General features: G+C 32.2%; 1 protein-coding gene across 3 annotated transcripts in view; it reads right to left on the bottom strand.

Moving 5' to 3' along the window:
• Positions 1–1,380: 1,380 nt before the first annotated feature.
• Positions 1,381–20,250, bottom strand: part of LOC123718690 (cGMP-inhibited 3',5'-cyclic phosphodiesterase A-like) — an 84,925-nt gene continuing 66,055 nt past the window's right edge. For 2 of the 3 annotated variants that reach the window (XM_045675401.1, XM_045675403.1), the window contains 4 exons: positions 6,275–6,515; positions 4,930–5,823; positions 4,437–4,696; positions 1,381–3,827 (listed from right to left, as the gene is read on the bottom strand). In XM_045675401.1, coding sequence (XP_045531357.1) covers positions 3,783–3,827; positions 4,437–4,696; positions 4,930–5,823; positions 6,275–6,515 — 1,440 coding nt within the window. In that variant the 3' untranslated portion in view covers positions 1,381–3,782. Of the gene's footprint in view, positions 3,828–4,426; positions 4,697–4,929; positions 5,824–6,274; positions 6,516–20,250 lie in introns of all 3 variants that reach the window. The other variant, XM_045675402.1, reaches the window with a different exon arrangement.

Below are 20,250 nucleotides of genomic sequence, written 5' to 3'. Positions count from 1 at the left end.
GTAAGAATTCATCTATAATAAAACCCAATTTCAAAGTTATTTCCATCAAACTAAATCAAATCGCTATTAAGTAGTCTCTATCATAGCTTTAAACAGTTTTCATATTCTCGGTCTACAGTCGAAGACTCGCCTTTTGATTATGGATATATTTTAATTATAGAAAAAGTTTTAGGGGCCGTTCAAGTATAACGTAAGCAGATTTACAGCAATTTATCCCTCCCCCCTCTTGTCAGCAAAAGCTCTCAAAAATAATACTACATAAACATATTATTTTTTGTAGGAATCCTCGAAAATGCATTTCGTTTTCAAGCATCGACAATGTGTGGGTAATATATGTATAAAAGTAAATAATTGCAGTTGACGTAATCACCAAATAAGACATTAAAATACCGCTCCCCCCACCCTTTAGTGCTTACGTAATACTTGAACGACCCCTTATAGACCTTACAAGAAATACTTTAAATTACATTCAAAAACACTAAGTTACCTAAATCCAAAGGTTCTGGATATCTACGACGTTCCCTTTGGTCCAAATGCACGACCATAAAGTTAATACATTCCCTATAACGTGTTCATTTTGGCTGACTTTTACCCCTAACGTTGCAGCTATAGCAGCATAGAACATAGAATTAAATCGCAATTGAGAATTCAATCTGATTCAGGTTCTTTATAACCCCTACAATTCAAAATACTAGTCAACATCGACACAGCCTATCATACCGGATTGTAGTCATTGCAAGGATAAGGTAACGAAAAATTATAAATAATCATTATTTTTATATGATTGATATATATTTTCAATAAAGAAAAACTTTTTAAGTAATTAAAAAATCTATCGAATATCCAATCGATATCGTTCTTCGTTCAAAGTTCGTTAATATATACACTTACTACTTGTCGATATCGGTGTCATACTTGCTTCATGGTCAGTATCAGTTCAGAGAGCAGAAAGACTGTTATGTTGATCCAAGACGATAACCCGCTGAACTGTCACTCAATGATCAAACGTCTTAGATCGTATTCCCTCATAAAGGCCCTAAGCCAATGTCAAAAACCTTCCGCCGTTAGCTTGGACCAAAGGGAAATCTACATATATAGCTTGATAAAACACAGTCTTCACAATGATTACACTCAATACTTAAGTATGATTTAAATTCGATGGTTAGTCAAGTAGTATTTACAGAAGATAGTGGATATTTAAACAGATCTACTGAAATACACGTGAATTAGATTTGGGCCCGTTTAATATTGGACCTTATAATGTGGGAATATAATTATTAACATTAAGACTATCGTCATACATTAGACATATAAGTATACATATATTAAAATTACTTAATTGTAACGCGAAAAATAGGCAAAAAAAATTAAAGAAACAAATATTTAAAAAAAAACATTTATTTAAGTACTAATTACATTAATTTAGATAACAAAATTAATTGAGAAATAAAGAACACAATCCATTAATATTAATACTGATCTAAAAGTAAAACCAATTTGCTACCAGCGCTTTTAAAAATACTGAAGTTGCTTAAAACAAAAATTGCTTCTCGGAGCTTCTTTGCCATTCATTATATTATGAAAGTAAGCCTTGTAGTTGACAGATCGGATTCGAGGTGAGTGTATTACAGACTAAAGCTGAATGATGAATCTATCGCGTTTGAGCTACATCGAGAATTTAAGTGCCATAGAATGGTCTCAGTTGTAACGAAAAACCTTTGAACTTATCCGTTAAATATAATATGAGCGAAATACTCTTTCAAGTCAACTCAATCAAACTTACTCAAATTATTTTTTTTCTATAACATCACCAAGTGTGTTGCTAACAAAACCCACATCCAGAACATGTCTCGTGGCTTAAACGTGATGAATAATAAGTTATTTTAAATAACTCCTTTCAATTGGTAAACTAAAGCTCCGAAAGACAAATATAAACAATATTACTTATACAATATTTACTTGCAAATTGCAATAAACTCATTAGAGATTAAATTAAGAACATTTACATTATTAAATATTATCATACTATACTTATCTATTAAATGGGTTCTGTCAAAATTGTGCTTAATTATGTGCTTATGAAAAAATATAGACAAGGGAATGAAGAATAAAAATTTGAGCATTAAAAATAGTATTTGATAATATGAAAAATAGTGTTATAGATATGGCTATAAGCGTTAAGTAAAATATATTGTAAATAATAATTTATTTATCAAAAGAGCATAATTAAAAATATTTTTACGTCACTTACGTGACACAAAATACTCACAGATTAGGCAAATTAGCAATACATATTTCGTTGAAATATTTTCCATCGAAATATGTGTATTTGTGTAATTAAAGCTAATAAACACATATAATCTTGACAAGTTTAGAAGCGGTACGTCATAGGGAATAATGCGACGCCATGATGCCTAAAGAAGCGTTTTGGCGGGTTCTAGCAATTGTGAATGTATAATATGAATTTTTACTACTAAAGAGAATTTAAAACAACTACAAATTTGTATAGATAGATGACAAGTAAATAATGTGTAACGGTTTTTAAAATTCTGTCAAAAAGCCTAGTGATAAGTTTAACAGGACACACATCATCCCATCCTAAAGAAATTGACATATTCAAGCATGTAAAAAATTTCAAATCAATATAACATAAAATATAAGACTAGATTTAAAACTACATTGTGTACCTAACATTATTATAAGCGTCATAATTATTATACTTACCAGTGATAAAAAAAATCTAGGTAATATGAAATTGTTATTTTAAAGTATTTACAAGTGATTATTATGTGTTTTTTTTTCATGTTAATGTTGTTAAAATAAAAGGCGAAAACACCTTTAAAAATTTGAGACTTGGCACCAATATTTCTTATTACTAAAATGAGTAATAGTCAAGATTAAATTTCATAAGTGTTGCAATTATTGAATACTCTAATGTAGAGACTAATATTGTATTCTAATAGTAATAATAAAAAAGGCATTCTTTAGAAACCAAAACCAGGGGATAAATACAAATTTGTCACTTTTTGCTGTGTTCTACTTACGCTGTGACGAATAAAAATGCGGCTTAGACAACTATACTGTGCGCCAGGCGTGAACAACTATCGAATTTGTACAGAAATTCTCACGTGACCATGCTTTCTAATTAATATTACGATAGTGAATCCCGACCGAATTTCTCTCTAAGGTTTTAGCCAGAATAATGTTTTTTTTTGTTTTATGATATCTACAATTGTTTTATAATAATTATACTGTAATGTATTAATTATAAACTCTAATTTATTAAGAAAAATGAGACTCTTATACTTTAAAAATATTTTATAGCTAGTAATATATACAGTTGAGCTTTAGCGACTCTATAGTGTTTAAAAAAAGAGTGTAGCGTCAGGTTTGTGACATTTAGTCGAGTTAATACAGACTTAAAATTATATTAAAATAAATCGAAAATAAAATTTGTACTAAGACTCATTTGTCATTTCTGAAGATGTTCTGAAGATGATGTATGACATTGGGTCCAGCCCGTTATTTGAGCTAAACTAAAAAGATGTTTATAATATTAATATTAGACGACAATTGTTCAATAGCAAGGAACAATTAGGCTCTAGACATTTACTTTGAAAATATTTTTAACATGTACTAGACACTGAAACTATGGGAAAATAACCCCAAATTACACACATATTTAATAAATATATCGCCCCTAGTAGAGTAAGCGATTTTCATATTTTTCGATGTTGCATAATTGTTCTGCAATCTGTGTTCCTTTTTTAAGACAGATATGTCTAAACTGAATTATCTGATGAAGACAGTTCAGCGTGATGAGATTCCTGAAATAGAAAAGTTTTGTCAAGTATCAAGACTGCTACAACCGCCAATATTCAGTCCAAAAAGATTTGATTTACTTTAAAACATGACACGAGAGTAAAGTTTCTGTTATATTTTTCTTTAAAAACAATGATTTACACCTATTCATTATTATTACGGACAATTACCACAAACAACACCCAACACACACACACACACAACAACAACACAATTCTAAATACTGAAAGTAAAGCTACATGCACGACTTGATAGAGGATCAACCAGAGACACTGTTTGAGCTAACTTATAAAAAAAAAACTATGAACGCTTTGTGATCAGAATTATTAAAAATAAATGTCATAACTAACTTGAAATATAAAAGACCAGTTTTAGTTAAAATTTAAAGCACTAATTAAAACTAGCGAACTGTTTTGATAATTTTTAAATGAAATTTTGTCAAGGTTTCAAAATTAGTTAGCGTAGCAAGTATAAAACAAAATTGAATTACAATAATTCGATTAACAGTTTGCTGTCACCAGCTATTTCACATATAGGATGACAGTATACTGTTGTAAATGTTGGGGGCATGCGTAGGAGATAGAATAAACATCGATTTTAGCACCTGTCATCACCTCAACGGGCAGAGAGCTACGTCGAGTCACATGCGGCGTTTCCATACTGTTCATCCATTGGTGGCAAGTGACCGGTGGGGGCTTGCGACGCCCCCCATTCGAGCCATTACGAGCCAAAGCCACTAGTCCCGGCAGCTCGGACATTGTAACAGGCGCTGGGGCAGAACCACGACGTCCTTTGTCCAAGTCGTTGCCGTACATATGACGAAGGAGCTCCGGAATAGCTGCCACAACTTCACGCATGTGTTTCTCTTTAGCACCTAAATGAAATAGCACAATTTATAAATAATATTGACTCTTCAATTTTGTTTGGCTGATAAAGCCTCGTTCTTCAGGACTGTGTTTTATTCCTAAAACAAACTAAATTAAATTAGAACAATAAATAAAACATTCTTGGAAAAATGGTGTCAAACCTACTTGGTTTGGTACCATTGTTTATTTTCTTAAAGTATGTGAGCAATCGTTACTAAAAAAATCTTTTTTTAAAACATACCATGAAGATCATCGGCGGGCATAGATTTCCTCCTCCCCAGTAATTCTCCACTTGGGAACATACTCAGGTTTACAGTAGAGAGATTCTCTCTCAGCTGATTTCCGAATTTCGAGCGGTTTGTATTGCCGGCTCGGTTAGGTGTGTTTATATTCTCTTTTTCCTCATATTGCTCCACGGTGACCTTTTCTTCTTTTCGCTTGTAATCAAAATAATCTTGGCGTGTAGTGGTGTCTTCTGAGCTAGTGTATGGTCGGCAGAGCAAACCCTGAGCTTGGCCGGAAAGCTCCATAGGTGGGAAGGTTTGTTGACGAACTAACTTCCAAGTATTGCCGTCTTTTAACACGGTCTTTAGCCGAGTGGCTTGGCACGGCGTGGTTATGGACGCGATAGAAGAATCCGGCAAAAGATTTTCAGAGCTCAGAACCTTTTCCTTTGAGTCTTTGTTGTCACAATGGCCGCGTACACTGAGCTGAGAGTGCAACGACTGGTCGCTACCTAAAGCGCTGCAGTTGCTTTTGCTAAGTGCTTCAGCCAGTGATTCTGTTCGGCTCTTCTTGAAACGGGAGTCTTGAAAAATATTAAGTGGTACTGAGAATCTTCGCAATTGCTCCCTGAGACCAATTGGTTTCGGTGGGTTTAGTGAGCTCCTACGGAGCGGCAGAAGCAATTCCGAGCTGTCTGATATGTTGGTGCCGGAACATGTCTCCAGATCATCATCAACCATGTCAGCGTCAGAGATTTCAGTGCGTGTCTCTTCGGCGATTTCATGGGCAACCAACGATTCCCATTTACCTTGATTATAAATCAAGTTCTCAAGCATTTGTGCAGAGAGATCATTGTGCAAGAATTTGTGCCATTCTGTGATTAGTGGTGTGACAACAAATTTGAAGAAACCTAAAATGAAATGATTTCGTTACTTCGTATAACTAAGTAATATGTAGATCGAAATATGGTGAGAGAGAACAATTATGCGAGAAATCTTTTATTAAAATTTTGATCATCAATTGTAAATTCTTTCTTCGTTAAATTTTTAAAAGCTTGTTCAAACTTAACTGAACAAGTCCAGAGCCAATATCATTATGAAATAAAGTCATTTCATTTCTCTATATAATACTCAACAAAGGTTTTAGAAAGCTGTTCTTTTTCTTATTACTCATTTAATTTGAACATTTAGAACTTAACAAAAGAATTCTCGATCCTGTAAAGCAGGCAATACGTACTTAACCTTCATAGGCCCTAAGGAGGATTATAGGCCGTGATGACATTCGCAATTTTAATTAAAACGTGGTAATATTGGGGCAATAAAAATCACCGCATTACCAAATAAAGATCATTATCAATTTACCTGTTTGAATCTTCGGGATGGATGTGGTATGGCGATCACATAGCGCCGTCACAGGTAGGTTTAATTTGCGCTCGTAGTCTCCTTGTCGGAAGAATTCCTCGCAAACTTTGAGGCTCCATTTCCTGCTGATTTCCCATGGACGACAAGGATTTGATATATCAGCGCATTTGAGCGCGATTTGCAACACCAGGTGACGGTGGTCGCTGTTCCGAAGGTCCAGAGTATTTGTGTCCATGTATGTCTGTGAAAGGACAATTATTACAAATGAAAGAATTTAACAAATAAAATCATGCTTTAATAATACGGAAATTTCACTATTACACCAACATTCTTAAATAATAAATTAATAGGGAAAACTCCGTATGTTTAACATTACTCTATATTTGTTTTTCTATGATCAAAATTCGACCGTAGCTCTACCGAGTGACAAAGTATTTAACGCTGTCGTTAAATAAGACCCGTAACCAACAGCGGCACAGTAAAATCATATAAAATTTTCATGTCTGTAAACTTTTTAACCTATGTTTAAAAATAAAGTCTTATATTGAAAGAAAACAATTTTTTAACCGGATTAAAGCTGTATTATAAAATTATAATTATTTTACATAATTTTGAATTTAATAAATAAATACAGATAACACAACTTTCTCTACAGCTGTGATACTTTTGACATTTAACACCTTTTTTCTTCAGTCACCGTGACCACGCACGCTGTAAAGCACGCGAAACATCGGAAATTTAAAATTATGTAAAATAATTATAAGTTTATAATAATACAAATAGCTTTATCCGGTTAAAAAATTGTTTTCTTTCAATGTGTAAAAGCTATGTTAACCAAAGACAAATCTCCAAATATACCACCCAATATAACATATTAACTACATAAGTCACTTTACGTATCTAGTGTAAACTTCACTTCGGTTACAAGACGAAATTATACAAAAGTATAGCTGTGCACGGTTAAACGGACCGAACTGACGAAACAGTAGTGAGCCGAGCAGGCAACGCACCAACATTATGGATACGGAGAAAGAAATAGGAAAAACTATTACAAATTAAAAGTCCCTCTTTGGATGAATGCGATAAACTCGAACACCACGGAGCAAATTTTATATAGTTTTCACTATAGATAGTGATTTCCAAAGGTGTAAATTTGACTAGCTGACCCGTGTTCACTTCGTTCGGGTTCACCTTCATTGTCTTAAATAAAAAAGTTTTTCATATGCTGCTCTGACACTCCTTAGGCAAAGTCTATAAGTTTTTTTTATAATTCAATCATCAGTTAAGGCAGTGTTCGTAAGAAACCTTTTTTGTTCGACCGTCTTTTCTCCTGCAAACTATGTTGCAAATCCGACTACCACGAAATTATCAGGTTAATAAATAACGTGGCTTTCTATAGGTAAAATAATATTAATATTAACTCGGTAGATACAGAGGTACCACCTCACTCTACTGATGAAGTGGTGACAACAAGCCAAAACATATTAAACATACGGTCGAACCTGACGAAAGCTAGGAACTAAATAAAAAAATAAATGATATTCTTATTTGAATAATATAATCGTTGGTAGAAAGTCCCTTTTGCATAACGTCAAGCTAATATTAGAAAATTTTAATTAAAATATGTTAGGGGACAGTTCTATAGTCTTTATTAGAAAAGTTTAACACGTAGTTGAGCTAATATAGAGTTTAATTTTAATTTTTCTCAAACAACTCGTAGTGTGCGAACAATGATGATCGGCTATTTCTATATACATAACCTAGTTACCTAAAGATTTTTATCAAAAAATATGTTACGTTCTTGATTGCTTATAACGGAGCGTTGTAATTACGAAACGTAACAAATTCGTTCGGTTTAGACAAATTTGATGGACCAGTATCGATTCTGTTGTGCAATATTTTTCAAATTAATGTGTCTGCGCCAATTACGATTTTTGGACCAAAAAGATATGTAAAAGTCAGAGACAGTTAGGGTCTGTTTCACAATGGATAAAGTACCAAATAGCTATGCAACACATAAATTATTTGGAATTATGTCAAAAAAAAACCTATTGAATCTTGACATACGAGAGTCATATTTCTAAGCCGCGACTGTGTAAAAAGACAGACAGTCCCTAAATATATAAATTTTTATTTAGCAATTTGCTGCAGACATAAAATTCTCATGTCATATTTTTATACCCTTAATTAATAAGGGCCTTTTAATTTGGCACTAAAAAGTACTTATAACCGTCAATTTATGACAAAACAACGTTCAGTCAGGTCAGTCACTACACTGAATATGAAATTTTTCATGCAAGAATTTAAAAAAAAAGTGTAGTAATAGGCGTTCTTATTTAAAATAAAATATGTATTAGTTGCCTTTCTATAGGCTCAGATATTTATAAGGAACAAACGGAAATGAAAACTATGAATTTTAGTTTCGAATTTATATTCCCGTAAGACGATTTCACAACTTTTTAACTAATAATTTTTACTTTCTTAATAATTTTTGTTTATGTTATGTAATTTTGTATCATTTTACCTGCTAACCATTTATTTTACACATACTATATATATTAGCTCGTATCTTACATAGAATGTCTTACATTACGGATGTAATGCAATGTAAAAATTTAATATCGAATACCTATAAACATTATTTACCACAATAATAACTAAATTCGAACATACCCGATTAGGATCATCCATATTTGCGAAAAAAAATTGGAAAAACATACACTTATATAATTATTATTACATACACGATAGCATACTTATTATAATCACATTTTGGCCAGCTATAAAGCTATACCTTCATGGATTATTTTAAATAAATTTAAATATGAACGCAACAGTTATATTAATCTATACAATCTTGCATCAGTCATTTGTTTCGAAGATTTGAAACGTCAGGTGAGAAGATCTTTTGGGATGACGCAAAAGAAATCTAGGCCAAAGAACAATACAAATTAGAGAATCGCTTCTCTGAAATCTTCTGTGCACTGAAACTTCGCAGACGTATCTCTTTGACCCAATTCAAGAAACAAACACAGATTAGTCATTTAGGGATGTACAAAATTTTATAAACATACTAAATGCGGATTTACAAAATTTATAATAAAAATGTATTTAAAAAAAAATATTGGATTTTATTGGACGTATTATTATTGTCAGTTTTAACTTGTAATTCTTGAATGAGTTGTTTTCATATGTGTGCCAGGTTGTAAATAAAATTATACGATTAAAAATTGTTTAAAAACGTAAGTTTGCAAATTTCTGTTAAATGAACGCGTTATGATCTTAATACCTCCTCTTAACTAAGGTTCGAAGTACAAAATTAATTTAAACAAAACACAATAAATTATATAAAACACACCCCTAGAACGCTCATCACAACTGTGGGTCATTGAGGAATTTATCATCATGACATGGCCTGAGATAATGTTAGCATTGCACATTTGGGCCGCGAGTGCTTTACCATCTAGCGGGATTACAACAATTTTTTAAATCATCTCTTTGACTAACATGTAGGCAAAAAACATTTTTTTTATAACTTTTCTATCGAAAATATCAATATTAATTCGATAAATGCCAAGACATATCTTATTATAAGAACGATTGTATCAAGGGTTTAAATGTATCATAAAACTACTTGTTGTCAAAAAGTTTCCATAATGATTAAGTTAATAATAATGATTTCAACCAGTAAAAGGAAACCCAATTAGTAGGCGAGAACTTCTCTTAAAGGTCTCCGGTAGTCATGCGGTCTATTCCGTGTATTTATTATATACGAACTTTCGCTCTAACAAGCTTATCAGTTACAACTTTCCGGCCATACAATTTAATTTGAATTATATTTCATGTTTAAAAAACTTTGTTACGATTTGAAATCAGTGCAGATAATTTTATATTCTAAACGTTCGTCGTAGTCAGAAATTACAATAATATTAAAAATATACCTAGTCCTGCCAAAACAAACTAACACAGTCATTTGTTCTATAACAAATGAAAATCCTTTATTTTTTAAATTAAGTAATGTAAGTTTCTTAATATATATACAGGTTTCGACGAATTCAGACTTTAATAGCATTAACAGCCTTTGTACTTCTAAAACTAAAAAAAGGAAAAGTTTTTATATAATAGTATTTAAGGACTAGTTATGATTATTCGATAGAAAAACTAAATAAATCGACAAAAATGTATTGTATTTCATATTTTAGCAACGACATTCAGAAATAATTTATAAAAATCAATTAGTTCAATACATTACCTAATTAGTTGGGCTTTGTACTTCACGAGATAACTGAATTAAGAAGATAAATAATTGAAGTATTTACTTACATACTATTCTAAACAAATAAATATAAAAAAAACAATGTCGAAATGATGAAATTAAGCGAACACATGAAGTCCTTTCAATGCTGGTAAACAAAAGAGGACAACAGTTGTATTATTTCTCTTAAAATAAATTGTTTTAGAAACTACGTAAACGAGAAAAGTTACAAATTTTCAAGGAGAAACCCTAGAAAATTCGCATAAAATTAAATGAAATACGAATTAAGGGAGACGTTTAAAATTACTTATTTCTAGGCCGATTTTAAATCACGCGGCAGTTGGGAATGACGCATTCCTGTAGGAGAAAAATTAATGGCGAAATTATGGCACGTTTCGCGCTATTGGACAAAGGAAGTCTGAATGGACATGTGACGCCTAGAGAGGGCGTTTAAAAACTGCGGGCTATAAGCATGTCTGGGACCACATATAGTAGTGACTATGTTATATGAATAGTTTTTCTCAGCGATCGTTCTCTTTTCTGGGCTGTTACTTGTATAACAAACTTAACAAAACTCTGAATATATATCCTAAAACTACAAAATGTGTAAAGCAAATAGTTCATACATTTTTACTTACTTTGAACTATGACTAAACGGAAAATCTGCTAGTTGTATTAAAATAATTTTCACATATGTTCTCCTGCCTGACATACACACACCCTTCTAACACTCACTCACACAGGCGTACATATCCTCTCCCACTATCGCACACACATACACACCCTAAAATGCACCCATACAGCTTTATTTCTACTAAATCCTAACTAGTTGACTGCTTTGTTTTGTTTTACTTTCCTTATTTAAAACGTTAAATTTGTTTGTCTACCCTATGGCTATATGTATGTATTTTTTGTTACCACTCAAAAAGACTTTACTGTGAATGGAAGCCTGGTTATCCATATCACAGGTTCTTACCTAGTTTGGAAACCAGTCCCCCAATACCTTCTCAGCTGTAATCTTATTTATTAGTAAATTTGGAGAATTTTTTTTTTTCAATATAGCATTATAAATTAATTACAAAATGTTACGCTCACATCGGTCAATTTACAAAACACGGTTTGTGACTAATTAATTATTGCCGCTCATAACGGAGAAGTAGAAAAAAGGATTTTATCAATTTGTAGTAGGGCTGTTCATTAAAAGAAATTCCAAAAGTCATGTAAATTTAACTGTTATGAATACTAGCATTCTGCCAAGTCTACTTTAGTCAAACCTGGACGTTAACGACTAACGACTCTCTAAAATAGTAAAAGATTTACAAAATACGACTGAAATTCAGATCGCATAAGCCACACGTTGGAAGTGACCTCATGGGAGGGGAAGTATGCGAAGACCACAAAAGCGATGTGCTGACGACATAATAGAAATCTCTGCTCCGAAATGAATGCCAAGTAAATAATCGTTTTAAATCCGTCAGACACAACAAGTTTCTCATATTTGGCCCTGCTACGCTATGTTATATACATGAAATTGATATATAGAGAAAAAATCTGCACATCGAGCATGGGGCAGGTCAACATTAACAAAAAACGTTTTTCTAAGACTATTAAGAATATATCTGTTATTTAAAACCACCAATATATGACGGTGTATTCCATACAATACAATCATTAGACAATTTATGAAATGTATTTTTTTTATTATTATAACGAGATTGTTTAAAAACGTTAAATACATCATACGATATAAGTAGTCCATCTATAAGAGGAGATAAACTAAATCATTATTTCCATATTTCTCATATATTTTTTTCGCCAGAAGATGTATGGGTTAAACTATTTACACTACTAGCATAACATAACATAACAGCTGAAGCGTCTACACGATGAGAAACAACAACACTAAAATGTTTTTTCTATAAACAATGGTAACCATGGTAACCACAATTATATAATAGTAGAATAACTGTCTATTTTATAACAAAGGTTATGTAGGTTAAGTAGTTAATCCGTGAAAGATAGCCCTAACAGTCCTTACACGACGTCACAGTTTCGAAATCGCTTACGAAACTCGGTTCCATTGTGCTAACAGGCGTGAATAACGCATTCACGAGCGTCTTTCAGGACGCAAATGACATGACAAGTATCAGCACTTTCTCGTGTACTGTAAACCTCAATATTAATGCGGAACACGGATACAATTTTGCAACTCGTAATTTTAATATTTTCATAATGGAACTGATTTATGGGGACAAAAATTTAAATACTAATGTGCTACAAAGCTTGAAATTCTGAAAAAAAGATTTCACTTGTTGAGTCACGATTTTAAGTAATCGGTTTGTGGCAAAAATAAATTATTATTAATGCTGATGTAATAATGTCACAAATAAAAACAAATACAATTTAAAGGATTCTAATGTAGCGTTTAATTATCGGTCTAGTCTTCAAACACAGTTAATTGTTGTATTATTAGGTCAACGACTAGTTAAACCTAACCATCTAATTAAAGGTAACCCGTTACTTTACGGTAATTCAAGAAAAGTATGGTTGATGCACATTACTCTTTATTTGAATAGAACGAATACCACAAATTACGTCCAGTAATATAGAATACATTCAATGACTAGTAAAAACATCTTAGCGTCATGCGTGACCCTATGTCAAATTTGTATAAAATTACAAACACAAGACCGGAAATGTCATCGGCATGTGTCAGCGCACAGGCTGATCAACTATTTATCTATATAAAAAAACACGAAACGGATAAAGAAATCTGAATCCCAGATATAAAAGGTTGTACTAACACCGGTTTCTTCTCTTCACTCGCACATCTATAACGAAGCCAGCCATCTTAAATCTCGGCACTACAAAGTTCTTTATAGACGAAATAAAAAGTGAATCAAAATCGACTGTAGTTGAGTAGCAGCGTCAGCTTTCCACGAGCGACTGTCGAAAAATTGCAAAAGATTTCTCTTGACCCCATTTATAGCATCGCAAGTGGAAATTTTATATAGATTTCTTACTCATAATGGAGTTAATTAGTGAACCCCGAAACCAACTTATAACACCCACTGTATACTATTGAAAATTCTAAAAGATACGAATTATATTTTAAATTTTAGTTTCATCATATGTTGTCTTCAAAATTCGCATATATTTCTTAGATAAATTAGACGATCGTATATTGAATTGCAGTAATTTAAAGAGAGCCTTCTCGTCCCCGGCAGCGCACCCACTAAAATGGTTTCCCATGGGTTGATGTGACTGACAATTATGGCAGTCCAATAGGCTCATTCGCCCCGCTATTTTATAAATATGGACTCCATAATATATTAGTGCATAGCCGGACACTTAAAAATATCCAAACAGCACTTTTAGCAAACGCATTAGGAACAAATTGGAATTCACCTCGCAACGATTATCCATTAAACTTGTTCAAGAATAGTGCTTTTAAAAGTAATTCATCATTGAATAAGTATATCGGAAAATGATGCGATCGATGTGTTCCATTCAAACACTCTGAACACTGCACCGGGCTAATTTCCTTGGGGATATGTAAAGGATGACTATTACAGTAGTATATACGAGTATAAGGATGAATATTGTAAAATATATTTTTTTCTAGGATTGGGTAAATTTTAAAAAGTATACGTGTTATATAAACAAAAGCCTCTTTTTTCGACCGTAGAAGATGCATAATAAAAGAGAAACACAAGCGCTAGGCCTGTGGGGATACTTTTAAACAGTACAGCAATTCAGTTCTCAATTTCAATTACTGTGTCAAGTAATTTTTTTCTTATAAATCGTATTTAATAAAAAAATAAATTTTAGAAGTAATTTTTGCATTTCCGATAAATGTATTTTTATTGAATTAAGTCTCATTATACTATATATAATATAATATTTAATTTTCACTTGAAAATGTATAGTATATATATATATCAGAAAGAAATAAAGTGTTTTGGCTAATTCCATTAATGACAGGGCGCGTTCTTGAACATTACACACAACATCTTACTTAAGTGGCCTTTATAAGAAATATTTTAATTATGGTAAAAAACTACTTTTATTTATGCGTTACACTACAATTTCATGGTAAATTTTATCAGAGGAACGTCTTCCTATAACCCATATTTCGAACAATAAAATAATATAACGACAAAGTAAGTACAAAAACATGATTTTGAATTCCTAACAACTAAGCGACTTTCAACCCGTTAACTTTACGACACGCATAAATACTGTTAAAAGTATTCACATAAAAATAGCATTATGTAGGCTCTTTAATAATTATTATTCTTAAACAAATCAAGCAATATACTTGTTACTGTTAATAACGCTTTAATCTTCAACCGATTTAATCAAAAACACAACAAACACTTTACAAAATATACTTACAATTAAATTTATACATAAATGTCATCAATCCGTTCCAGCTACCAAAATTCAGTTGTTTTTTTTTAATAATGATTACATGCTTTTGTCAATAGACATCTTCTTCGGACCCATGGTTATAAAAATACATTTATTTTGCAACTCACGTATTACGGTCACGCGTATATGTAATCGAATAATTCGATTCTATAAACTGTTATAAACAATTCTGTGCCGCATCTCACTTTAACAGAAAGGTCTTGTAAGTCACATTCAATTTACTTTATATTTGATTTGTTACTTTCGAAGTAAGTTTATTTTCACACGAGGTTCAATACCCTATTTTACATTAAATAAAGATCGCATTTGATGATTGACATTATCTAAAAAGAACAATCTATTCTAAACGTAGATATTGTATTGTCCCTTTTATCTTTTCAATAACCCACGGTTTAAAGGTAATGTCAGCATAAGAACCACTTTTAGTATATGGCTGATTTGAGTGTTAATTTTAAATTATAATTACGGGAAAAATATAACAACAAACTTCATAACTAATATTAGAACATCGTACACTGGACTCGACTTAGGGTCTTTTAAGAACGTACCTGTATTTAAAAGGCGAGGTCTCTGGCATTGGGTCAAAAGGCTTTTATTGAACTGGGCTCCTCCTTCCCATTGCAGTAATTATATTATTATTATAGTCCTTAATACGGATTTTGTTATTAAAATAACTAAGTGGACTGTGTTTAATTTAATAATCAACGCAAATTTGTTGTGGGCTTCTATTCTTTAATAGAAGGATGGTAAAGACCATAGACGAAAAACAATCGACTGCCACAGATGCAAAATTATCTAATATGAAAAAAAACACCTAAGTATCGACGTTTACAGGAACATAGTAAGAGGAAAAGAAAAGTGGAGCAAGAAACTATTAAACTGGGGGCCAAGGTACAATAAACGCAAAACAGAAAGACTATTTAGAAGGATAGACGACATTAAGGAACAACAGGTGGTTGTAGGAGGCATTTGCCAAAAATGATACACATTTAGAGAGAAAAAATCAATGTTGCCACAACTTTTTTAGGTCTGGGCCTCAGATTTCTGTATCTGTTTCATGATCATTTGTTAATCTAATAGGCCAGTAGGTGATCAGCCTTCTGTGCGTGACGTACGCCGTCGACGTTTTGGGTCTAAGGCAACCCGTTTTCCTCTTGATGTTTTCCTTCACCGTTCGACCGAATGTTAAATGGGCACATAGAAAGCAAGTCCATTGGTGCACAGCCGGGGTTCGAACCTACGACCTCATGGATGAGAGTCTCACGCTGAAGCCACTCGGCCAACACTGTTCAATTTCTATTCAGTAAAATGCTTTTATTATTATTTATAATCACGAACATATTATTATCTTGTTAACTTATTTAAAATCATTGAACGGTGGCATAGTTATCCGTTGATTGATCAGAGCTTCAGCAATTGTCAGCACTCAGTTTTAGGATTATGCTAAAACGCATTAAATTCAAAATCATTTATTCATGTAGATAACAATGTACACTTATGAACGTCAAAAAGGAATATATATTATATATTAAATGCTTCTAATTTTACATTTACTGCCAGCTCTCAAATCAAGGCCGCAGAACGGAAGAGAAGAACTCTCCGCCACCTTTTTTAATCGCTAAGTTTTATGTTCTACACAATGTTTGTAAGCTGCAACAATACACCATATTCCACATGACATCTTAAGTAATTAATAATAATAAAATAAATTAAAAATAAAGTTTTTTCCTCTATAGGAATTTCACATGCCTTCTGATAATAACGTGCTCAAGCACGCACTTACATTCTCGCGGGAACAACACGCAAATACATTCATCAGACACCGTGGTCCATGTCCATTTTCCGCGGACTCTCAGAGATATAAAATTAACTTTTGAAAATTATACATCATGTTAAGTCCCTTTCAGTTACTCCAGATGCTCTAAACCATATGAAGTCATTTTTTACATGAAACTCGGTAGTGTTTAAGTTAAGTAGGATGAAAAAATTATCCGCTTTTAATGTGCTCTGGGTTGCCTTGGTCCCGAGGGCCCATTACTTTAAGTGGGTGGAACTTTAAAAAAATATTACTAGTGAGTGAATCTATGTGATACAAAACGCTGTCTGTATTTAGATTTACTCGATTACGTAGTCGCGGCCTAAAAAGAGTTGTTTGATCCGTAACGCATCAGAATAGTTTATAAAAGTGTAAATGTAATTTAAAATAATCTATTGTAAACGTAGATAATGTATTGTATCCTTTTTTACCGTTTTTATAAGCCATGAGCATTCTGGTTAAATTAACTGGAAATAGAACCACTATTAGTATGTCCGATTTGAGTATAAACAAATTTCAGCACTATTGTTATACCACATTCATCATATTGGATCACTGAAAATAATCTCCAAGAAACTGGGTGTTGTATGTTTTTTTAATTTCTATTATGTCGTTCATTAAGTACACAAGGTATGTATGCTTTTTGTTTATTGTTTAATATATATTCCTATCAAAATTATGGCCGGCAGTGTTTATATTTTATTGTCTTTTTGTCATTAAAACCATGAAACAGCACAAGTGTGAAACTACAAGTTAGTAAATAAAACTAACCTATACAAACTACGCCGATGATGAATATTCAACTTCGAATAAAGCAGCACTAAAAAACAAAAGAACGCCCTAAAAGACCGTGCGCTTGTCCATGTTCAACATGACAAAGCGGTGGGTGGAGAGGGTGAGAATGTAACTAACACGACAGCTGAAATCGTGCGTTTGACAACAGACGTAATATCAAGACTAGAGAAAAAAATATATGTAAAAATTCTGGAGCCTGTGGGAATGTAAATTTAGAATCAATTTAATATGTTTTCTGTTTTCGTTCATAAGTGTACTTACCTATACGAATAAAGTTATTTTGAGTTTGGATGTGTGGGATATCGTAAGTGAGCATTAGGGTGAATTATTGTTCGTAAATTTTCACGGCTAATTTAGCCTTAAAATCTTTTGTGCATCTTGTTTTCTTTGATAATTATTTTATTGTAGCAACAAATGTTGTTAAAACAAATCTATATTCATTAACAGAAATAGAATTACTACGTTTATATTTTCTTCATGTTATGATCTTCCAATAAATAAACGAAGTGGAAAACAATGTTCTTATATCAAACATTTAGTAGTTTGCTGGAAGTATTACTAGATATTTACACAACGAGGATTTCTCAATCGATGGTAGGTATATTCTGCTAAGGTTTAACGAGTGTTTTGCAATTGCGTGTACAATCTCGATAAATAGCTATTACACGTCGAGTTTGTCTTTTGTTTTTTTATTACGGCCACTGGCACTTCAGTCTATTTTTAAAATTCATAAAGGAAAATTTTAAATTTATATTTTACCTAATTCTTCCTTATAAAATTTACAAATTAATGAATACCTTTCGTAACGGGTAACTTCATACCTGCCTATTCAAGTCTATTAAATTAACTTATACTACTATATTTAAAAAAAAACAGATATGCCTGCAAATTACTTAGTAGAAGGTAAAATACATGCTAAAGTATAAGTCACGCTTGTCCAAAATATTCCCATTTGCTCTGTCGGTAGATTAAACAATATAAATCTATATCTACTGAACTCAACAACAAAATCTAATGCCTGGTTAGTGAACTATTTAAAGAAAAAGAATCAGTAAAATATAGTTTAATGATCGATTAGATATTTATATAAATGATATTAAGTGTTCGTGAACGACATGTTCACATCATCTTTGGTATCCATGCCGGTTACTCACTTATTAATATTATACTGTTAATACAATTTACGCGAATATCCCGCGTAGCAGCAGCATCGGACAAGCACTTCTCATTGATTTCCTTTTACTTAAACGCCCACGGAGTTTATAAAAACTGCCTAGCATCCGGTTTATTCAACTGTATAAATGTTATTTCAATTACTTTGCATTTAGTATTCAATACTTTAATGATGCATGCATTTTCTATAGAAAATATCTTGAATACACAATTTGCTTAGAGGTTCAGCATGCAACCCTGAAGTGGTGAGTTCGACTCACGTATTTGGTGAGAGCGCGATCGACACTTGTTATTTTTATTTAATTTATTTAACAATAAGGAAACATGAGAAATACAAAGGTTACAGTTAGTGTCGTTAAATTGTTTCACACATAAGATTTATTTATATTATTTTAAGTAAATGTATAAGTAACACAAGTGGAAAAAGAAAAGAACAATAATGAAAACACGAAATGACACGAAAATGTAAATGTAATTTATAGTACATGCACAAAAGATAAAATAATTACAAAAACCATTTTAAAAGGCACTTGAAAGCAGTAGGGGAGCACGAAAAGATAACAACTCTGAAATTAGTGTTATAGGAATAACAGATTCTATGTGTGGAGGCACGAAACCCGATGTTAGTATTAGTTGTTTATAAAGTAAACAATAGATTCGATGAAATCTTACGAAAATTATTTATTAAATAAAATTTGAGGTTTAACCCAATTAAACTTTGGAGTATCACTAGATGTATATAGATAAGATAATGAAGATATACTGTAGTAACTATCTAATTAGGTAGCTCAAAATCATTTAGTAATACGTGGAAATATACCTGAGGAATGATAATATTAATTTTACTATATACGTGTAAATTCTATATAACGACACTGAAGCGACTGTGCATTTTATGGCGTGATAGAGAGTTGTCGTTGGAGAGAAGAAAAAGGTATAGATAATCCATGACTCCTGCTTATTAGTCACGGTCAATAACACTCTACACGTACAAGCAAATCCCAATTTGTATACAAAACAACGAATTTCTTAGAAAGCTCGTATGCATGATGCCGAAAGTCGAGTTTATTGCGGGCTAGGATAATAATGCGACAAGAGAACGTGCACAGCTGCGCAGTTTTTACTAATTTTAGCAACTTCAAAAGTAATTTAATACTCAATTGTTGTCGTTATTGCGAGTGGGTGTATCATTGTATGGAAGACAAACTAAGCCGACCAAAGCCAATTAATTATCGGCTCCATATTCATTATCACGAAACCAATAAATTATTGTGTGTAGAACTTTTTTCGATTTAAACCAATTGACTCGAACGTGATTAGATATTTTAGGCTAAAGAAGTAATAAAGAATTAAAGACATATGAAAACTCTCCAGTCACATTGTTAATTGATGTAGTCCTTCATAAACACGAGTCTCGTAAAAGCCTCCTTATATATCGTAATAGCAGAAACATATCAATAATTTTCATTTCAGTAGGTTTAATTTCCTAACAGCCAGGTTTTC

Source organism: Pieris brassicae, chromosome Z (assembly GCF_905147105.1).
Source record: "Pieris brassicae chromosome Z, ilPieBrab1.1, whole genome shotgun sequence".
NCBI lineage: Eukaryota > Metazoa > Arthropoda > Insecta > Lepidoptera > Pieridae > Pieris > Pieris brassicae.
Note: the sequence above shows the minus strand (reverse complement) of the source record. Positions and strands in the feature narration are given on the sequence as shown.